Source organism: Glandiceps talaboti, chromosome 18 (assembly GCF_964340395.1).
Source record: "Glandiceps talaboti chromosome 18, keGlaTala1.1, whole genome shotgun sequence".
Classification (NCBI taxonomy): domain Eukaryota; kingdom Metazoa; phylum Hemichordata; class Enteropneusta; family Spengelidae; genus Glandiceps; species Glandiceps talaboti.
This window is the reverse complement of record NC_135566.1, coordinates 187,531-209,963: the sequence shown is the minus strand read 5'-3', so window position 1 is coordinate 209,963 and position 22,433 is coordinate 187,531. Positions and strand designations below refer to the sequence as shown.

At 33.8% G+C, this 22,433-nt stretch overlaps 2 protein-coding genes across 4 annotated transcripts in view; one reads left to right on the top strand and one right to left on the bottom strand.

Annotated features, from left to right (window-relative positions):
• LOC144448984 (huntingtin-interacting protein 1-like) overlaps positions 1-12,116 on the top strand; it is a 35,690-nt gene extending 23,574 nt beyond the window's left edge. For all 3 annotated transcript variants that reach the window (XM_078139379.1, XM_078139378.1, XM_078139377.1), the window contains exons 15-25: positions 2,280-2,769; positions 3,352-3,441; positions 3,772-3,858; positions 4,391-4,498; positions 4,961-5,103; positions 5,326-5,436; positions 5,796-5,948; positions 6,342-6,442; positions 6,911-7,140; positions 7,650-7,822; positions 9,810-12,116. In XM_078139379.1, coding sequence (XP_077995505.1) covers positions 2,280-2,769; positions 3,352-3,441; positions 3,772-3,858; positions 4,391-4,498; positions 4,961-5,103; positions 5,326-5,436; positions 5,796-5,948; positions 6,342-6,442; positions 6,911-7,140; positions 7,650-7,822; positions 9,810-9,851 — 1,728 coding nt within the window. In that variant the 3' untranslated portion in view covers positions 9,852-12,116. The remainder of the gene's footprint in view (positions 1-2,279; positions 2,770-3,351; positions 3,442-3,771; positions 3,859-4,390; positions 4,499-4,960; positions 5,104-5,325; positions 5,437-5,795; positions 5,949-6,341; positions 6,443-6,910; positions 7,141-7,649; positions 7,823-9,809) is intronic.
• A 1,283-nt stretch (positions 12,117-13,399) lies between these two features.
• LOC144448986 (thioredoxin-related transmembrane protein 2-A-like) lies at positions 13,400-22,433 on the bottom strand. The gene is made up of 7 exons (XM_078139380.1): positions 22,165-22,433; positions 21,152-21,326; positions 19,680-19,756; positions 17,886-17,992; positions 16,206-16,271; positions 15,463-15,592; positions 13,400-14,608 (listed from the first exon to the last, which is right to left on the bottom strand). The coding sequence occupies exons 1-7, from the start codon at positions 22,300-22,302 to the stop codon at positions 14,480-14,482; spliced, it is 822 nt and encodes a 273-aa protein (XP_077995506.1). The 5' UTR covers positions 22,303-22,433; the 3' UTR covers positions 13,400-14,479.

Below are 22,433 nucleotides of genomic sequence, written 5' to 3'. Positions count from 1 at the left end.
CCAGTACCTTAAACTGTAAATAATCATGCTAAAAAGTAGGAACAGCAACAACTGAATGTGAACAAACAAGAAATACGATCACGATGGAGCTAAAACTACAAGCCTTGCATGACCTTTCGGTGGGTCATGAAGTATTATCAGGTGACTTCCGACTTCAAACCAGCAATACTTTAGTATGCTATAGAGAGGGGCGGGGCGTGAACTTTGACAGTTGAATGACTGGTGGTGCGTCAATACGTCATAGTAGCGGCCGTACATCGTAGTTTATTTCACTGAATCAACAACAATGTGAAATGATAGACAGGAGATAACACTCAACGCACATGTGGCTCATATCATTACTAGTAGGGACATACCGGTTTAGGGACACAAGAATTAGGAAGACAAGAATAATAATTTCATTGTATAATAATTCAAATGTATCAAATGAAACATTTTATTTGCTATCATTCTGTCAGCATTGATTGTATTATTGTTTTTATTCATAAAGGAGTTTCAAATGATTTATAATAGAACCCCTTTCATGAAATGAAGTCATCCAAATGACGCACAAACTTCATGTTATCCCACAAAAGTCCGGGACAAAAGTTACCAAGTTTGTCCACTGGGCAAGTGAATAACAAAGGTTTCATCATTTTTGCCAACCTCAGTTACATGTACTTCCATGATAGCAATCACTGACTGTCATCTTGGTTTTTCCAATGACTTACAAGGGTTGACAATACCATACCAGTCCTCCTGCATTGCTTTCTGCAATATGCTGGTCTCGAACCTCAGATGTAGAGCTCAGATGTGTGCACACATGTTGCTCATTCCATTTCGGGTGTGTGGGTTGCTTGTTAGACACATAACACAAATGCACTCCAAATCTGAGCATTTATGCTGCTTATTATCGTTTACTTTGTAATAGATAAAACATTACACGATCAAAAATATACACCACCTGTTTCATTTTCTCCTTGCATGTAATTTAGGTGTAACTAAAAATAATGTGCTAAGACCAACCCTAGACAGAAATGGTATGCGCCAAGGCATTTCCCACGATATCTTATCTGTTACTATCTGTAAACATAGGACGTCAGTGTCCACACTACAGTAGTACCTCTCAAATAAACGACCATTTCCCAAGTAGATTTGCTGTGTAATGTGTGGCTATCCATCTCGTAAATAATTTAGACCCATCTGAAACGCGAATGGCTGTAAAGTTTTAAATGGACAACACGGACATGGGTCAATCTTTTGAGCTATGGAAAACAACTGACCAGCATGACACCAAATGAACATTCTGATTTTAGGGTTACACTTACAGATAGTCAACGAAGTATCTATTTTAGCACTGTGATATGATATTTGCCAAAGCCTCGATAACTGGCGAATTTGATGAATTTGATTTTATCTCCATACCGTCACACGGACTCCCTCTAGTCAGGCAATGTATGTGTTCCTAGGTCTTTTTCCAAAGCCTCGACAACTGGTAAATTTGATTTTACCTCGACACAGTCACACCATGGACACAAGGACTCCTAGTCAGGCAATGTATGTGTTCGTAGTTTTTTTTTTCGTGAGATTTTATAGGATCAACTTTGAAGGGGTCAGTTTCTTTGTACACTTGTGATGATTTGCTTGCAATATCTGGGTTTTCCAGACAAGTTTGACAAAACGTAGTACAACTTTTGTCGTCATACTGCAATCATTACCAAGTAAAACTGTTTTTCAATGTTCTTGTCGCATATTTCTGTCAAATTTCTAATCCTTAGTGAAATCCAAGTGAAGTCGCCGTTCAATATTTTTCGTTTCATCGATGTGTCAAAATAACCGTTACAAATATAATAGAATTGTCAATTGACTGAAACCAAGCATGTCAACTTTATATTTATCATTATAAATTGGGTATTGTTCAACTATAAGTGGTGTACGTCTAAATATATAGATTCATAGGCAAGATTTAATGTTTCATGTTAGCGGGACCAAGGACCACGGACCACTAATTCTTTCAGCAGGACCACTGGATTTTTTAAGGCACTGGTCCGGGGACCACCAGTTCACAAAATGATTTGTTCACCCCTGTACATACAGGGACATAACTGTAGTTTTGTTTTACCATATATACAGGGACGTAACTATGGTAACTAGTTTTGTTTTACCAAACATACAGGGACGTAACTATGGTAACTGGTTTTGTTGTACCATCCATACATATAGGAATGTAACACTGGTAGGATTTAGGAATCCGTGTTACCAGCAAAGTAATCAGAATGAAATATTTTGTGTATTTCCAGAGTGCCGAGACATCCAAACAACTCATAGCTGTTACAAAAACATCACAGGAGAATGAAGAAGCCAAAGAAAGTTCCGATGAATTAATTGAACAACTGCAGACTGCAATTAGAGAAAAAGAAAATGTGCAAGAAGCACTTTTGAAACAAAATGAAGAATTAGAAAAAACGGTAGCGGCAAAGACAGAATCTGAGGATACATTCCGAAAGGAAATTGATCATTTACAAACAATAGTTGAAGCTAAACTTGCTAGTGAGCAGGGACTTAAACGAGCTGAGGAAGGTTTACAAAAATCAGTGGAAGAAAGAAGAGCTGTAGAAGAAGATTTGAGAAAAAGATTGGAAGAATTAGAGAAATTGGTTGCAGAAAAAGCTATTGCTGAAGAAGAGTTTAAAAACCAAATGATGGGATTACAGAGAGACATTGCAGAACGTACTGCAGCTGAGGAAAGGTTGAAGAAGAAAATGGAGGAAGACACTTATGCCGTGTTAGGTAGGGTTGTAGTGTAGAATCTTTGCACTTGTCACAGTGAAATGGTGGAACTGCAAGGACTGTGTGAAAAATGTAGATTTTGATTGTGTAGTGAAGATGTACCAGCATTTACACCATTGATATTGCTTTAAGATTGGTAATATAGATTGTTACTTCCAAGCTGTGCATTTATAGTGTCACAAATTGGTACATAGAAACCGCTTGTTCTGAATGAAATATAGTACTGTGTAGAAACCAAGGTAGCAGGTCAAATATCAGAGGCTTGGTTTCCCAATATCCCTACCATAAGGCAAAATATATAATAGTGTCCTTGTGGTGTGCATATTTAGTATTTAATGTTGACGTACAATTTACTAAATGTTTACTGCTACAAAGTGACTTAGTGACCCCCAAATATGGTAGATGTAGCAAGTCCAAAGTGGTGTAGTATCGTCAATATATGGTTAGCCATTTTATCAACTACCGTACATCTGACAGGTTTTGATGTGTGTTACTGTGGTCCAAAAAACCCATATCCAAGCCACGAAAGATTAGTGTTATCCATATTATGGTAAAGATCTTGATAATTTGTATTTTTTACAGTGAATTCAGTTGAAGAAGCAGAGGATGTGATCAAAAAAGCATTAGAAGAAATGGACAACCCTGAATACTCTTCTACAACATGTACAGCAGGTCAGGGTTTAAAGTTCACTTATAAATACCACATTTCTTGTTACATACATAAGTTGCAGCATATACTATAATATATTCACTGTAGCAATTTTCAGACATGGCCATGTTATTTGATAATTACTATTGGATAAACAGTGCAAAAAAAAGTAACACCCACTATTTAGATTCTAATCTCTGAAAATGTAAAATCCTGTATTGATATAGGACATCTTGAAGTTTGCAGTCTTCGCTGTCCATGTCAGGATTAGTTGTTAGCTTCAAGTGGTAAAACTTAGATGTAGGTAGATAACTCCACTTATTAATGATTGAATGTGTATTTAACTATTACAGAATATCTGTTGACAAGGTTTGGTACACTGGAACAGTCTCTGAACTCCATCAAAGGAACATATGATGCATTTGCAGATGATAACTCAGGTATGTGGTGGCATATTTCTAGTCTTCATGACACTTTGATATTCCGATTTCCAGATAAAGACTGTCATGTTCTTCTGGACTTCTGAATTAGAAATTGAAAATAAGAATTCTGATACATATACCTGGTACATGTTGATAATGCTGAAAAAATTATGTATAACATGGAAGGCTGTATACTACACTAGATCTGTGATGGCTGTGAACACAATATCTGTACATTATTCAGTATTACAAGCAATTTAAAGCAGCAAACCATTCTGATGTCACTCTTTTTTGTTGTACTGTGACAAAACTATTTCCTACTGGAGTTAGAGAAATTATTTGTGTGATTGCTGGAAAAGATCTTAAGGTCATGGAATATATTAAGAAACAGTCAATGTATGTAACCACAAATCATACAAGTCATATTTGTCCAGTGTACCTTATGGTTCTTATGAACCTATGATAAGTTGTTCTCAGTGTTAAACTAAACATGTAGACAGAATGCCTCTACAAATAATATTCAAAGCCATGTATGTTGTTTCCCCCTCAGTTGTATCTACATTAGTTTGTAGTGTGGCAGCTTTTTCACATATCTTTAGTGACTTTGTATTGCAAGGTCAAGCTACATCTCATATGGCACCTGTAGACCAGGGACAAAGTAAGTTACATCATATTGTTATCTTTGTGCAAGTTAATCTATTCCTATTGATCTAGTATAATTCTAAGAAATCTCCAACCTATCCTCAGTTAAAATCAAGAATGTGAAGTCACCATGCACTATTTTTAGGTAAAGAACGAAATAATTTCAGAACTTATAGCCATGTTATAAATGGTCATTAAACATTGTGTTAGTTCCATGAGTGAGAAAATGATAGATTTATGATGTCCTTAAGAAGAAGATAGTAAACAAATTTGTGTAATGATTTTAAAGAACCAGGTACAAATTTTTATATGCAATGTTTTGAGTGATTCAAGCTATTCTATGGTGTGTAAAGAAATTGGTCCCCAAGGCAACAAAGTATTTTACTGAAATATAGTTAGTTTCAAACATATTAAGCTATAGTTTAGATGTGTAGTTTCTTTCCATAACATTGCTTGTTGCTATGGTATCAATTTTCAGATTTATCGGATAACTGTAAAAATACTGGTGCTAAGGCATTGGAGCTTCTAGCTGAAGTCAAACAGAAAAACAACAAAGGCAAAGTTGGGGACAGAAATACACAGATACAGATGTTATTGAAACAAATACAGACAATAGCTGAGGTAAGCTGATAGTTATCCTAATGAACAACACAACATCAATTGCACAGTTCAAATAGATTTGAAAATTGCAAAATGATTGTTTTGGTTACATTTGAATTGCAATATTGATTATCTGGTTGATTTTAAAACAAAATCATAAAGCAATGCATTCTCTGTACATTTGTCATGCAAGTGATGTCAATATTTCTAGAATTTTCACAAGTTTGTATTTTCATTTTCCAGGGTTTATGCATTAAGGAAGCTGATGTTGGAAAGAAGAAACTTGGGGAAACAGTAGAAGAGGAAATGCAGACAACACAAGAACGTGTAGATGAAGCAGTTACTAGAATTGAGGTAATGAACAGCGCCATCTATAGTTCATATCTTTTCAGTGAAGATAATTTTGTGAGATGAATGGAAACCATGAAAATGATGCTAATCAAATAGTGATAATGAAGTATTTGTCAATGTATCAACAAATAGAATATTATAGGGAATTATACAGTTCAATATTCAGTAAACAGATTACACCCCTCCAAAAAACCACATTTAAACTCAGCTGATATACTGCTTTATAATTGAAAACAAACCAATAAGATTCTTGTATTCGTATACTGTGAAAATCATATTAATATGACCACTCACACATTTCTTGCGTCAAATTATTTGTAGATTCTTTGTAAATAAAGACAAATTTGTGTTCCTTTCTGTAGGAAATGCTGAACAATTCACGTGAACAAACCAGTGGTGTCCAGTTGGAAGTGAATGAGAGAATTTTAGATGCCTGTACACAGTTGATGAAGGATATTAAAGTATTAATGAATAGATCAAAGGTTTTACAAAGTGAAATAGTGGACCATGGAAGGGTAACTTTGCTTTCTTATTATTCATTAAAATGTGAAACAAACGAAAAAGGAATTAGAGTTTGAAACTTCTTCAGAGAAACAGTCTTTAAAATTTGTGAATCAGCCAAAATTGAATTTGTATTATGTGGAATAAGGATTCATTTCCAGAAAATGCATTTTTAGCACAACTGTACTGATATGGTTCAGTACTGCTTACTGCTATAGGCAAGGTGCATGCGTGTGTGCATGCGTGCATGCATGTTTTAGTTCTTTGCAGTGTTCTTGTGTCATATTTATTGAATTTAACATATGATGTGACATTGAAGGTCTTAAACCAAAAGTGAGATTCATCCAAAAGTGAAAGTTTTAGCATAAGTTTTTAAAAATAAAGGATTTTGTTTTTGTTCTTTACAGGGAACTTCTTCATCTAAGGAGTTTTATGCCAGACACAGTCGATGGACAGAAGGCCTAATATCGGCGTCCAAGGCTGTAGGATGGGGTGCTAGTGTTTTAGTGTAAGTTACAGGGTTTATTAATTATTGATTATCTTAGATTAGATGAGAGAAATATGGTTTTTGGTTTAGACATTGCAATTTTCATGTTCATAATATTGTACATTATGTATGAGACAAAGGAACCAAATAAAAGTACTGTACTTCCATTTTGATACTGAAAATGTTCTTGATCTGTTCTAGTCCTTTAAAGTAGGTAGCATTCTCGTGAAGAAAAACTTCTCATACAATTAGTGCCCTCTAGTGGTATGGTTGAGATAATAGATAACTACCCTGTATTGTAATATTGCCATTTTAAATTCTTAATACAGCAATATTGGTATCAGTTGCATTAAAATGTTTTTTGGGACACGCATGTTTAGTACTAGTATGAAGTGATAGCTGTGTGTTGACACTATGATGTGGTAGATGTGTTGACACTAGAGGGCATAGTATAACAGAAAGGTGTATTATTTTCCATATCCTTTACAGAGACTCAGCTGACAAGTTACTTCAAGGCAAAGGTAAATTTGAGGAACTGATAGCATGTTCCCATGAAATAGCTGCAAGTACAGCACAGCTGGTGGCAGCTAGTCGTGTCAAGGCCGAGAGAGAGAGCAAGGCCTTACCCCCATTACAAACAGCATCTAGGAAAGTAGCAGAGTCAACTGCCACCGTGGTAGCCACTGCAAAGACAGGTGCACAGATGATTGAAGAACAAGGTGAGACATGTAATCATAGCTGCCTCCCCAATTTTCCTGGAATAATTTCACCCACCAGTGTAATATAGAGGGAATGAAGGTCAGATATTAGGGAATTCATTCTGATTCAGGATCTGGTGGTTTTTATCCATTCTGACTCAGGATCTGGTGGTTTTTTATCAAGAAGTTAAGTGTGGTAAAACAGAATTCAATATTTTGTGGGATATTTTAGGAAAAGTATAGCCTTTGTACATGTGTTTTTAGTTAACTTGAACCGCATGTTCCAAATGCAGGCTTGAAATACAGTCAGAAAATTACTATACGTTTTGTTTATCATGCTTGATTCTTGATCACTTTGATAATTCTAGTTAAAAACTCAAAGACAAAAAGACATTAATATCCAGATCTCAGATTTGAACCTCGCACTTTCATCCAATGCTGTGTTTTACTGCAGAGGGTTTGTAGATATTAGGGTCCAAGTAATCTGAAATAGATTATGATAGTGAAATTCAATATTGTTTTTCTTAAAGAATCAATGGATTTCAGTAAGATGTCATTGATGGAGACCAAAAAATTGGAAATGGAATCACAAGTCAAGGTGTTAGAGTTGGAGACGAAATTGGACAAACAACGACGACAACTTGCATCGCTCAGGAAACAACATTATCAACTTGCAGGGGAGAGTGAGGGATGGGACGAGGAGGTTAGAACCTAAATACCATACATGGCCGTGTGTTTTTGTCCGTCTCTCCTTTTACTCTACCCTTCCTACCCATCATTGTAATGGAATCAACCATGCATGTTATGTTCATCTGGAATGGTTATGTCAAACTAATTGTTTGTTTGTTGTGACTGTAACTCTTGGCATCTTGTGTGGGATAGATACAATTAGTAAAACATACATTGTCTACAAGTTTGGGATTTGTGAAGTTATTCAAATTTTTAATAATATGAAATGCACCCAATTTTTTTTCGCTTTATTAAAGTAAACACTCATAGATGTGCTGTGAAAATACTTGATCAGTATATGTGCACTTTCATAATGCAAGTTTTACACAGCCTTGTTATATAAAAAACATGTAGTAAATGTATTTATACCAAGCCATCAGTTCCTTGTACATGAGTAAGATTTTATAATTTAGTTGATGTTGAAAACAGATTTGTTACAGACGTTGTTGTATTCTAAACTTTAACTTGAATGTGTATATTATTTTGAAATCTAACAAAAGACTCTTTTTATTTTAATACCTCATGTTTTGTTTTTAATTTCTGACAGAGTTTGTTTAATTTGATGTGATGTATTTGCACGTTGTGTTCTTTTGCATGAAGATTATTGTAAGATGTTTGGAGTCCAGTCATTTCATGCATGTACATTTGTTTGTTGTTGCTTGATCAGTAAGATATCTGTGTTGTGTTGTGTTGTTATTCCTTCCCTGTCACATAAATGTGTAATCTCTACCCTAAACTTTCCTTTTAAACACCATGTTTTTTAAAAACATTTTTTGTCAACCCAGTGTTTGATCAATTCAACTTTACTGATAAGATATATTTCACATTTATTGTATGCAGAATAAGTTAGATTTGAGTATTCAATTTTATTTTATTTTGTATATCCCAAGATAGAGATGTAGTTAATATAATTATTTCAATATTGATGTAAAGTTCATGTAAATATATCTATTTTTCTATGAACAGCACCCTCTAAAGAAAATATTGTAACACCAGGGGCACATTCGATTTGTATAATCATGAATTTCATTAATTTGATGTCATTTCTGGAAATGAAGTTGTAAACAACGCTCAATCACAATCACGATTACTTACATATAAACATTTTAAAAAACTTCACACTTTTCCTGTAAATTAGATGATTTTACAAAATGAAAATACAATGATAACAAACTGACCATACACAATCTATTTACATCACATTTTTCTGTCATTTCTAACTTGCCATTATTCACATCACACGTACATGATCCCGAATGATGTTACATTATCTGCCATCTTGTAATCACGGTTTAAGGCATGATTACTGTGATTACCAATCATGAATGTGATTGGTATTAATCAAACATGAACTCATGATTGTGAACGATTATGATTATGGCAATCGAACATGCCCCAGCTGTCCTAGCTAATGTATAGTGCCCTCTATGAACCATAAATAGACATTTTTAAAAAAAAGGTTGCACCCTCAATGCAAAAATTGTACAAGATTTGCCACTATAGATTAGAGAGATGAACCTTTGCAATAAAACAAAGTATTTCATAATTGTAGTGCCATTGCTAGAGGGCGCTGTTAATATTGAAAAGTTACACAGGTCAAGTTTTTCAATATTTGAGTTGTGTACTTTATAAATTTTACAGGAAGTTACAATATCTGTAGACCAGATTATTCCAAGGCATATCAGTCATATAAAATAGAACATTCTCTGTTTACATATTGTGATTAGAAATCCATGCACATGCATTTAATTGTATTTGATACATTTGAACATAGAACTATAGAAATAAGTTTCTGATTTGAATTTTGGAAGAAAATGAGTCTTCATTATAATTTATGGTCATCTCACTAATATAGTTGAAGGAAGTTTTGTTTTTTTGGCTGCAAGTTTGTAATTTTATGCTCAGATAGTTTTAATTATTAATCACCTTGTTTCTTCTTTTATTTTTCATGCATCCAACAGGACCAGGAGGCCGCAAATTTAGCAGCACAAATAAGGAAATAAACACTTGGCAACTGATAAAATATCAATTTCAGTGTAAATATTATATTGGGACACAGGTTTTATAGAAATTGTATTGTCAGAATAGATATTATATTCACATACAAAAACATACCTTTAACATTATTGTTTCTTTTTGCTATGGACATACTTGATAAAAAGGTGACTTAATCATTGGCAGCAGATAAGAACAGTGACTGCTTATGATTCCTAATGCTATTTGGACTTATATGAATATATTCTAAATTTGATTCACCTTGATCTTTGATTAAAGCCCCAGATGCTTTATCTTTTTGTTATATTTTGGGAATTTTTTCTGCTGAAAAATACACCAAACCTTTGCTGGAAATAATTAATTCCTTCTTAATAATCATGTCTACTAGTAAATAATGGTACTTTGTACACTGGCTTGATGTCTGTGTGTAAACTGTAAATAAACAGTCTGGACTGTTTATAATTTGTCAGGAAAGATGTCGGATGTTGATAGTGATCACTGGGTGATTATACAAGCTTCAGTAAGTACATGAATAAGGAAAAAATCAGAACAAACTAAATGTTAGGAATTTATAGCTACTGGACTTTATCTGTATGGTTAGTTTATTGTGGTTCAATTCAAACAAATAGTGATCTGATGTAAGGGTTTACTTACAAGACTGATTTAGAAATATACAAACCTTTATCCTAGCTGGAAATTTACAAACCTTTTTACAAAATGTTATTCCCAGTTACTGTGTTACAGCTACTACCTTTGATTTAGAAGAAAAATTACAAATTTTAACCTAACGCCATCCAAATATTCAACACTGCTAAAACCTGCTGTTCCTTGCACATTTGAATGAATAAAAGTGACAGTCAGCAATCATAGGTGGCGCTGTAACACTGCTACATCATTGTATAGAAGTTTGTGGGGTGCCACCCACAACTGTATCTTGTGTAATTTGATTGGATTTATTAGAGAGATAAGTATACATCACTGTAGCCTATGAAGTTGACCTCAGAAATGACCCCAAACTCCACTATAACCTCAGAGGTTAAATTAACCCAAACTCAACCCAAGAGGGCAGTCTACTTAATATACATACAGTATATGAAACTAGAAACATTTAAGAAGAGCAAACAACAAACATTTCATAATGAAATTACTTTCCTGTACATAAATTTGTTATACTTTTAGAAGTAGTAGTGGTAAAGCCTTGAAGCCATGGCAAATACCTTAGACCAATAGTTCACACTGATTGTATTTTAGTTTCATTAGAGCTAAGAAAAGTAGCATGTTTGCATGCAAATCAAAAAGTAAAATGTAAAAATTGAAATAGTCATTAAAATATCACATCAGTGCAAGCATTTGTTTAATCTTGTACATGTTTATGTTGTTATTATACGTTACTTTGTTTTCCTGTCAATATTTTACAAAAAGATCAAAGGCAAAATTGTGGGAATTATTTTGATAGGAAAAGTGATGTACATTTGTTTGTATAAAGTCAGGTTTGTGTGTTTTTTTTGCAGCTATATCACTCTTGTATATAGGTAGTTTAATACATTGAAGTAAAAACTAAAGGGCACACATGGTCATACAAGTAATAATGATACATAGGGCACGTTGTAGGTTTTGATTGAAATCAGAAATATCTTGTTTTGATGTTTTAAAATGTAAACAATCTTGTAGTGTAAGAGTGCATAGAGCCTTAACCCAGCTGTCTGAAGTTTGTAATTTCACCTTTATGTTAAATACTCATTCAAAATTCATCCTTGAAGATGTTCCAGCCTTGATTGGTGTATGCAGAGATTATACTACTAAATTTACATAAGTTATGCTAATATATGCATGCATATTTGGATAATACATACAAAAGAATGTTATGGGTATTTTCACTGGTTAATGATGACATTTATTTTCTAGAGGGGAGATTTAGTAATATGAGAATGAACTGATGTTTAATTTTGGTTTTCCAGATGCATTTATTGAATTTTGGGTATTCCAATATGATTACATTTTGGAATGACATGGTCCATCATGATACAGAGTGGTTAAGTTTTAAAACTGATTTTGTCGTTCAATATAGTGTCACCTCTTTTGTGTCTACACCCCTCATATGGGAGTCTTTCATAATATACCGGTAGTTCACTGTTCGCATGAATATTTGTGTTGTGCTAAATTCCACACAGTCCCTCCAATGTTTTGTGTATTATATCATGCTTATTTTGAAATATAATTTTTTTGCACAACTGAACTGAATAATAGGCATGGTGAAATGTCTGTGTGTGTGTGTAAACAACTTTGTAAAGTCAAAACCACCAGATGAATTGCTGTGGTATTTGGAGGGAACAGCACTTAGGGTGGCTAAAAGGGAATTGTTCAAATCACATTACAGGTGTGTGATTTGCCCATAGCGACAGCAAAATCATTACATATATTGCAGTGATAAGAACATGGATGGTTCGGTAAACTGCCAAATAAATTGAGTCACCCAGCAACTGAGATAGCATCCATTACAACAATAAAATGATGGTGTATATTACAGAGGTAACAACGGGGATGGATCAACACGTGGATAAACATTTATAAAAAAGTAACACAGGCCATGTACAGTTGTGCTACAGTGCCATTTGCATTATTTTTTTCCATGTATGCATTGTTGTTGTTGCATATCAAAATGAAGGAATGTATCCTTTATAGTAATTTGTACTTCAAGGTACCGTCACTATACAAGTCAAAATTATCTCTGTTATTGATTTTGTAAAGGTTATCGTTTCATCTTGTTAGATCTTGGGAAAGTTGTATTTCTCATGTCAGATATTTCAAGGTATAGCAGTGGCCTTTGATTGCATAAATGTACCTTGATTATCTGTTAATGGCAGCTTTATAGAAGTAAAATTTGGAATTTCACAAAGATCTCACCTTGAGAAGTTGGTTGGTACTGTAGTGATAGCTTGAAGTCCATTTTGTTTTTCAATGCTTATTTTCCCAACACTGGATATTGGAAGATTTATTGCATGTGCCTGATTGCATACAGATATTGCAATAAAATAAATTGTCCATGCCCCAAATTTAAGTGTGAAAACAATCAATTTGTTTTACAAAAGTTTGACTTTGGAAGGTCCTAAAATACAGTATTGATGAAGCCATTGGACAAATATTGCAGACTGATCTACCTATCACACAATGCTTTGATACATGTAATACAGAAAAGAGGTGTAGGGTTAGGGGCTTTGTTACCACTTCTATTGAAATTGGGCAAAATTTGCATCAATAACCGCAGTGTGTTTACAGAACTACACATGATGCCACGGGTTGGATTTTGAGGCAGTGCATGGAGTCAAGAAAGAAAGAAACATGATCATTTTCACCATGGCTTTCTATAACATTAGTTCAGTTTCCTCTTATAGACTATCTGTGCAAACAAAGCTAGCCAATCTTGGTGCAATGTGTATATTAAAATTGTTGACATTGCCTTGTTATAAACTCCAGGGTGTTCTTGATGTGCTGTTAGCATGTCGAAGGAGCCGCTATCATATTACCTTGAATCTATATAATTATTGGTATAAATAAATCACCAAAATGGTACAAAACAACTTGATTTTATTTCATTTGACTCTTTTTTAGTTCGTAGAAAGACAAGCAGCTATGTAAATTGCAGTGTGGCAATCTTCTTAATAAATGTACTGCATCACAGAGCAGTGGTATCAGAAACAGTGCTGTATATTTGTGATTTGATTTGATTTTGTTGGGTTTGATTTCATTCCTACTTGATACATCAACATACAGACTACAATATACAACTAGTCTGAAACTCTTCAAATGTATTCAAATTCATTGATTAGTATGACAGAACCCCATGGTGTGAGAGTGTATGACATACTCTGGGTATTTGCATGAGTGCTTGCAGTGTTCTCTGCAGCCATACTTCCATGAGTGTATCGAGTGAAAGTGACACAGAAAACACTACAAGCACGAGTGCAAATACCCGAGTATCCAACACTGGAAGTAAGACACCATGGGGTTCTGTTGTTATTATATGTTTATTCAAAACAGCAAATTTCTGTAAAACTGATACTTTGTGGTCATAAGCTTTTGTGTACAATGAACAGTATGTGCAATCATTTTTATACAGGTATGCAATAATGTTTTCAGTTTTGCACTGCAGTGCAAATTACCACTAGATTAAGTATACATGCAAAGCAGTGCAAGTAATCACTGGTACATATCTAATATTATTGAGTACAATAAATACTTGTCACTTCGTCATTTACCATAAGTACACAGTAATGATAAGTTACTGACACTAACAGTGTGCGTCTGATAACTTAGCAGGCTTACAAACTATAAAATATGCAAATGTTAGCAACCTTTCAACTCAGTGAAGTGAGATACATGTATAAACTCACTTTCTTTATACTTTACTGTAAAGGGAAATGGTCTGGAAATTGAGAGATTTTGGATTGATTTCTTGTTAGTCTACAAATAGCATATGCTAAGAGCTACCTGGCACTTTCAATTATGATTTTAATGCAAAGAGTCACTGGTTGTGAAAAAAAAACACAAATCTATTTCAAATGTGTATTTCTGTATTATGTCTCAACACATGTATGAAGTGTAATGACCAATAACCACCACAAAGTAAATGTAGTCTTCAGTCCTTCTTCTTCTCTTCTTCCGTTTTGACTGGAATCTCTTCTTTCTTCTTGGATTTCTTATCTTTGCATAATTTCAGTGTCTCCTGGTGTATATTGTTCAGGTCAAAATCATAGATCAAGTTGGACTGAAACAGAAATGACAGATACAATGTATCAAATATTGTTGCAAATGTCAAACCTTGACAAGTTTGGCGTGAGTTGTGTTTCGATAACAAATATGCCAACTTAATTTTGCTAAGTAATACTACTCAGTTCAAAACAAAGGATTTGTACACAATGACTTTAAACTTGGCTGCAAATCTCGAATGTTGAATTTCAAGTTTAAAGTTGTGTTCACATACTGCAAATCAATTCATAATTAGCTGACCTCATACCCTATCATAACAGACATACCAAAACTACGGTATGTCTCAAATACTAATCTGGATCAATACTCAACATCACCAAACTAAAATGTTTCAGTCTCCTTCATTTAGATTCAATAAGGAGTGAGGTCTGAAAAAAACCAACAACTTCATAATTTTATTTATTAATATACATGTATATAAATATTAATGACTTGTTGACCAGGTAGTAGTGTTTTTGAAGTCATCCTTACTTCCAATCACAAAGCAAAATACTTATGAGTGACATTTCGGTGCATCTAGTACACCTTCATCAAGCTATGACAAACACACGATTACTAGCAAATGAACTACACATGTCCAAACAAAAGAAAAAGACATTCATGTGATCAAAGGGAAATGCAGAATAAATGGTAAATAAATAAGATAGTCATTAGGTCCATGGGGATGTAGGACTAGACACTGTAGGTCAAAGGTGAAGCCTTCATTATTTTCAAATGATACCAATAACTGTTGTCTCCAAAGCCAAAATTTTAGCTAGACTTGTTCTTTAGACAATCTCCATAAATACACAATGCATTTTTGTTATGTTTTTGTTGATTTGTGTTTTATCCCATACTTTTGTCAATCCTCACCTCATCAAAAGGGTATTTTACAATTTTTCCTTTGCTGTCCCAAACTGGTACTCTTGTTTTCTCTTTACCTTGGTGGAAGAGTATGACAGTAGGCAGTTGTTTGGTCATTGATGAGATATCTACATAATATCTGGAAATAAACACACAAAGGACAAATGTTGTCTGTCTGTCTGTCTGTCTGTCTGTTGTGTTCTAATCTTGACCATAGGATATCCAGATATTTAAATTTACTGAAAATACTTCACCCTCAAAACGCCTCTAAAATACAATTTTGAAAGTCAATCATAGCATAGATAGGTCTTAATTGTTAGATATATTAAAGAGTGGCAAAGAATAAGTGTAAAAATGATAACATTGTGTTGTGGATTTATTGACTTGTTTTCACCACACTCACGCAGACCTGTCCCTTTACAGACATACAGGAGCTACCTGAATGAGATGTCACTTCATGGTCTGTAAATATTCTCCACTGATAACAATGATTATCCTAAAATTTGAAATTGACATAAATTAATACTACCGGTCCTTGGCCTCTTATTGTGCATTAGATATTACACTCTACACTAGAACAAATGACAACTAAGCACAGAGATAATTTTGACTGATAGAAGATCTTTCCAGTATATTAACCTACTGGCTGATTTAATTCAATTATATAATTTGCAGTAGTACTATTTAATTACACTTATTGTACAATAAATAATACAATGGAAGAAAACCATTTTTATCATGTGTACACTTACTGTTTAGCTGTGTCTGGCGATGTACCAATATTTATTTTACCAAATCTTAGGAAATCATTGGAATACCTGTGAAAAATATATAAAAACTTTTCAGTTAGTGTATGTTTCTTTTCTTTTCTGATCAGAACAATTTATAAGTATTCAAATGAGTGATGTTCCCTTGGTTACTGAAATATAAACATTTTAATAATAAGGGGCGACGTCAAAAGATCAATGTTTACAAAAAAACTTAATTGCTTTAGTTTGGGGGTGGGGGGGTTTTGGCCAAAGTAATTTCTCAACCGTCAAAAACGATTTAACGTCATACTTGGCAAATTTAGTATGATTTCAAGGCTGCTTTTACCTATAACACTGCGTACACTCGGTCCGATTTATCAGGAGTACGCGGTTAAATGGTTTTCTGTTTTTATTTATAATTCAGTAGTATATTGGTACATTGTTTGAAAGTGGAAGTATACAGTATGAGTCTGAAACAATTTTCAATTTTAGGTCAGTTAAGTTAGATGGGGGGTGGGGGGTCTGGGACCTAACTTAAGCAATTCAGTTAGATATATTATATTGAACTTTTGATGTTGCCCCTAATATGCATACATAGAGTAGTGTCCTTTAATACATGTACACAACCAAGTTACTTTTTTTCAAGTCTAGTGATGTTACGGCAACATGACGTTGCCTTTGTCAGTTCACCACTAGATGGTGGTGGTGAATAAATTGGGGTCTTGATTCAGTCACATATGAGACAATTTATTCACTCCATTGCCATCTATCTAGTGGTGAACAGTAATCATTGTCAGTTTGTCCTGAGGATGGCAACTATCACATTGCCGAAACACAGACATGAAAAAAAGTAAGTAAACTTGGTTATATGTCAAAGAACATTACTCTAATCATTAAAGTGCAATCTTATGAACCTGTTTACTGTGATATGACATCAATTTCATAAATTATTTCAAACAATTTCTAAGATCAATTAAAATTATCCATTGTAATTCTACCTAAAGATTGATTTGTAAAGTCATAACAGTAGACAAATTTAAAAATGTTTTAAAGGCCAAATTTCATTATTATTGCCATGACATTTACAAAGCAAACAGTCATAGAATATCAAATTCCAAGACTGGAATTGTCAAAGGTTAAACTGAAAGGTTAAAGAGTTTTAAACACTGTTACTGTATGATTGATTGATTGGAAATCTGATGAAAATTTGGCCAAAGAAAACAAACATTTCACTACATGTCAATTGTACAGTATGGTACCTAAAATATACATGACGGCATGCACTATATGTAGTTATGGTCCCTATTTGCTTTTATACAAATGTTTACATGTGCTATAGTTCTATATAGTTCATCCTTTCAAATAAAAACTCCGGTATTCTTCTAAAACGGTATCAAAACTATCATTAGACGCTAAAATTACATAGTATAATTTTTAAAATGTCAAAACTACCCATTCCTAGAGAGAGAGAGGTCACTACTCAAAATGTCTGCATTACTTGGTAGTCTCGTCGCTACTCAGAATGTCTGTGTTATTTAGTAGTTTCATTACTTCTCATAACAGTAAATTTTGTAAACTAAATACTACATATGTGTTATATCAAGAGTAATACTAATTATGAAATTTTACAAAGAGCCATTCTGTGGATAGAAATGTTTACAAATAAAAAAATCAATAACTTACTTGAGAGAGAGCTCTGCAAAGACTGATGCAAAACGTACACATGGTGGTGACCAACCTGCATAGAATTCTACTAACCAGTAACCCTTTCTATCTTTCTCCAATTCTTCCTGCAATATAGCAAAGAATAGATGAAAATGACAACTACAATTTCAGAAATGTTCATCAAATTTCTGATCCGCCTTAGTTAGATGTAAATTATACTACAAAACTCACTTTTTGGACAGTAAATTCAAGAAAAAGTTTGCTTGATTTGAGACGCTAAATGTTTTTGTATAACTAACAATTTGAAAATAGAAAGGATTTCAGAATTTTGTTGGATTGATGTCTACACTGTGCATTGCAAATCATACATAGTTGATTACCTTGACCTAAGGCATAGCGATAGAATATTGTGATCTGTATATACCACCATACATAGTATATGTATACATATCCAGTACCCATACCACCACCACCACCACCACCACCATACATAGTATATGGATACATTTCCAGTACCCATACCAGCACCATACATATACATATCCAGTACCCATACCACCACCATACAGTTACCAGCAGCTTACATAGTATATGTATACATATCCAGTACCCATACCACCACCATACATGGTATATGTATACATATCCAGTACCCATACCACCACCATACATGGTATATGCATACATATCCAGTACCCATACCACCACCACCATACATAGTATATGTATACATCTCCAGTACCCATACCACCACCATACATAGTATATGTATACATCTCCAGTACCCATACCACCACCATACAGTATATGTATACATATCCAGTACCCATACCACCACCATAGAGTATATGTATACATATCCAGTACCCATACCACCACCATACAGAGTATATGTATACATATCCAGTACCCATACCATCACCACCATACAGAGTATATGTATACATATCCAGTACCCATACCATCACCACCATACAGAGTATATGTATACATATCCAGTACCCATACCATCACCACCATAGAGTATATGTATACATATCCAGTACCCATACCACCACCATACAGAGTATATGTATACATATCCAGTACCCATACCACCACCATATGCAGTATGTATACATATCCAGTACCCATACCACCACCATACAGAGTATATGTATACATATCCAGTACCCATACCATCACCACCATAGAGTATATGTATACATATCCAGTACCCATACCATCACCACCATACAGAGTATATGTATACATATCCAGTACCCATACCACCACCATATGCTGTATGTATACATATCCAGTACCCATACCATCACCACACAGAGTATATGTATACATATCCAGTACCCATACCACCACCATATGCAGTATGTATACATATCCAGTACCCATACCACCACCATACAGAGTATATGTATACATATCCTCGGATATCAACAATGTCAAATGAATAGTATACCTGTCTATTGAATTGAAGACAAGTTGCACTATCAAAATAAGATAAATTCATTTTTTCTTCAAATACTAAGAAAGTATAAAAAAGGTATGGAGGATGAATATAAAAGTATTCACACGCCTTTGACAACATAGAATTTAGCTGTATATGTATTATAACCCAACTGTAGCAAGAACGTTGACCCCACTGCATATCTAGATGTACATGTAGGTGTGGTTGATAAAGCTAGTTGCTAACAGTTCATTCAACGCAGGCTAAATAAACAAATGTTCAATAGCTTGAACCATTGTGTTCAGTCAAAAAGACCCTTTTCATTCTAAACCATAGACTGCCTATGTTTAAATCCAATATTTTACCTTCAATGTACTCTCACTGAAGTAGAGTATATTGTCTGGACCAGCATAGGCTGGCTCTGGGAACACAACAAAAGACACTGAAAAAACAAATAAAATTTCAAAAGTTACAATCAAGTTGTATGTGATAAGACTATAATGAATTCAAATCCTGTATAAAAACTGCTTATTATTGTTATTACTTCGTAGTTCTAGAAACCCATTATTTGACAAAGAAAAGTACTGTAATATGTTAGCTATACTGAACAAAATAAGTTTGAAACTGACTAGTATCCAAATCCATGACAAATATCTCAAGTACGATACTAGGCTATATAGAAACATCCAGCAAGACTTTTTATTGAATGATTTGTCATCAGGGACATACAAACATCACCAGAGTTTAACTGAATGCCTCCCGTAACGGGAAACCCATAGATTTTTGGGCCTACACACATTGCTGGAATGCAAATTTAATTATATGAAACTGTAAGAAATTTGTAGCTTGCATAACATATTGCCTAATTATTGAAAAATCATTAATTACGCAACTTAACCATTTTAAGTTACATCAACAAGTTTTAAAGATATATGCAATTCTTTACCATCAATACATGTACTAAATTATCTGAAATTTAAAGAATGTATTCTAAAGATATTGCTAATTATCAAATTGATTATTTATGCAAATTACACGTTACAATTAAAACCTACATAAAAAAATACATCAAACTCATGTGATTTGTTATGGTTGATGGATGTACCAAAATCTGAAATTTACATTCTTAAGGTGTAGTTTAATTACCGAAAATCATTAATTATGCAAATAATTTAGTCTGTACATACTTTAAAACAAGCAATGCCATATAAAGTCTGTACATAAGACAAGCAATACCAAAGTATGTACATACTTTAAAACAAGCTATGCCATATAAAGCCTGTACATACTTTAACACAAGCAATGCCATATAAAGCCTGTATATAAGACAAGCAATACCAAAGTCTGTACATACTTTAAGACAAGCAATACTATATAAAGTCTGTACATACTTTAAAACAAGCAATGCCATATATGAAGTCTGTACATACGACAAGCAATACCAAAGTGTGTACATACTTTAAAACAAGCAATGCCATATAAAGTCTGTACATAAGACAAGCAATGCCATATAAAGTCTGTACATACTTTAACACAAGCAATGCCATATAAAGTCTGTACATACTTTAAAACAAGCAATGCCATATAAAGTCTGTACATACTTTAAGACATGCAATACCATATAAAGTCTGTACATACTTTAACACAAGCAATACTATATAAAGCATCCACAATTCTGTACATACTTAGACAAGCAATGCCATATAAAGTCTGTACATACTTTAACACAAGCAATACTATATAAAGTCTGTACATACTTTAAAACAAGCAATACCAAAGTCTGTACATACTTTAAGACAAGCAATACTATATAAAGCATCCACAATTCTGTACATACTTAGACAAGCAATGCCATATAAAGTACCCCATCTTGGATCAGCTTTCATAAAAAGGACATTGTTAGCAATCTTGGCAAACAGGAAAGATGTACTGATGTACTCTAACCAATCATTGGACCGTCTGTTCTTCACTACCAGTACACACCCAAGAAACAGATAAATATTGCAATCATCCTGCAAAACAGAAAAATTTACAATTGTACTTTGTGTGATACATACGCTACAAAAAACAAAGTCTATTCAATTATGTAAATTTGAATGAATATATATGGACCATTGTATTATGTGACATTAATTATTTTATATATTACATGTACTGGATTTTGACTTGAATACAGTGGTGCCCCCCCCCCATAAAAAAATGTGTATAAACTTTGAATGATATGTAAAAACGCATGAAGTATAGTGAAAACACAATTAATTAAAATGTTTGTTTGATTGGCTTGTAAGTTTCATACCATCACTGTAGTAAAAGTACAGAGGGCATACTAGTAGTTTATTGGAAGGTGTGTTGCCATGGTATGTGTGAGATTATGATGGCCAAAACACTCAGTCAGTCACTCAGTTTCATTGTTAAATATTCCATGTTAATGTCTAGTGTTAGGAAGTCTGACATACACGTATGTGACGTAGTATGTAAAAAATCACAGTTTACTGGCCGAGCAAATTAGTTGTTGGGGTTGCAACTGGCAGTTAGTTGTAAACTTTTTATTTTTCTATGTCAGAGTTCATTGGAAGGAAAGGCAAACATTAATCTTTGTATGGCATCTTTCAGAATAAGTTGTGCTGGTCAGAAACTCGTCCTGATATTTTTTTTGCAACATTATTTTCAGAAATGTTTTATTTAAATATGGGAGATAATGGAGATTGCACCTCTGATACTAGATATTCACCATAAAAATGTGAATATAAATTTACATATACCTGTAAACGTGTCACCATATTCAAGGGGAAACGACATTTTAAAATTGTCGAGAAAATCGAGCAATGGTAATTAAAAATAAAATCTTACCCAGTTTAGTCGACACTCATCTTGTGGAAATGCATAGTCGCAAATAGGAGGTACAATTTTCAAGAAAAGAAATGATATACACAATGTGAAGTTCATGAGATAATGTGGATGCAGGAGTCTTTTAAAATCTCTCGCCATTTCTGATTATGTTAACAAGTTCACCAGCTCAACAAGATCGCCCGAATTATTGGATCCCCTTGAACGAAAGCTATTCCTTATATATCATAAAAGAACCTCCAGAACAAATGCCACAATCTTGCATGCTTTGT

Bases quoted from the DNA above. Each gene is read 5' to 3' on its own strand.
- LOC144448986 (XM_078139380.1), bottom strand. From the start codon at position 22,302: ATGGCGAGAGATTTTAAAAGACTCCTGCATCCACATTATCTCATGAAC. The intron at 21,327-22,164 runs GTAAGATTTTAT...TCTGTTTTGCAG, and splicing joins ATGAGTGTCGACTAAACTGG to GATGATTGCAATATTTATCT. The intron at 15,593-16,205 runs GTAAGTGTACAC...GTTTATTTCCAG, and splicing joins TCGCCAGACACAGCTAAACA to ATATTATGTAGATATCTCAT.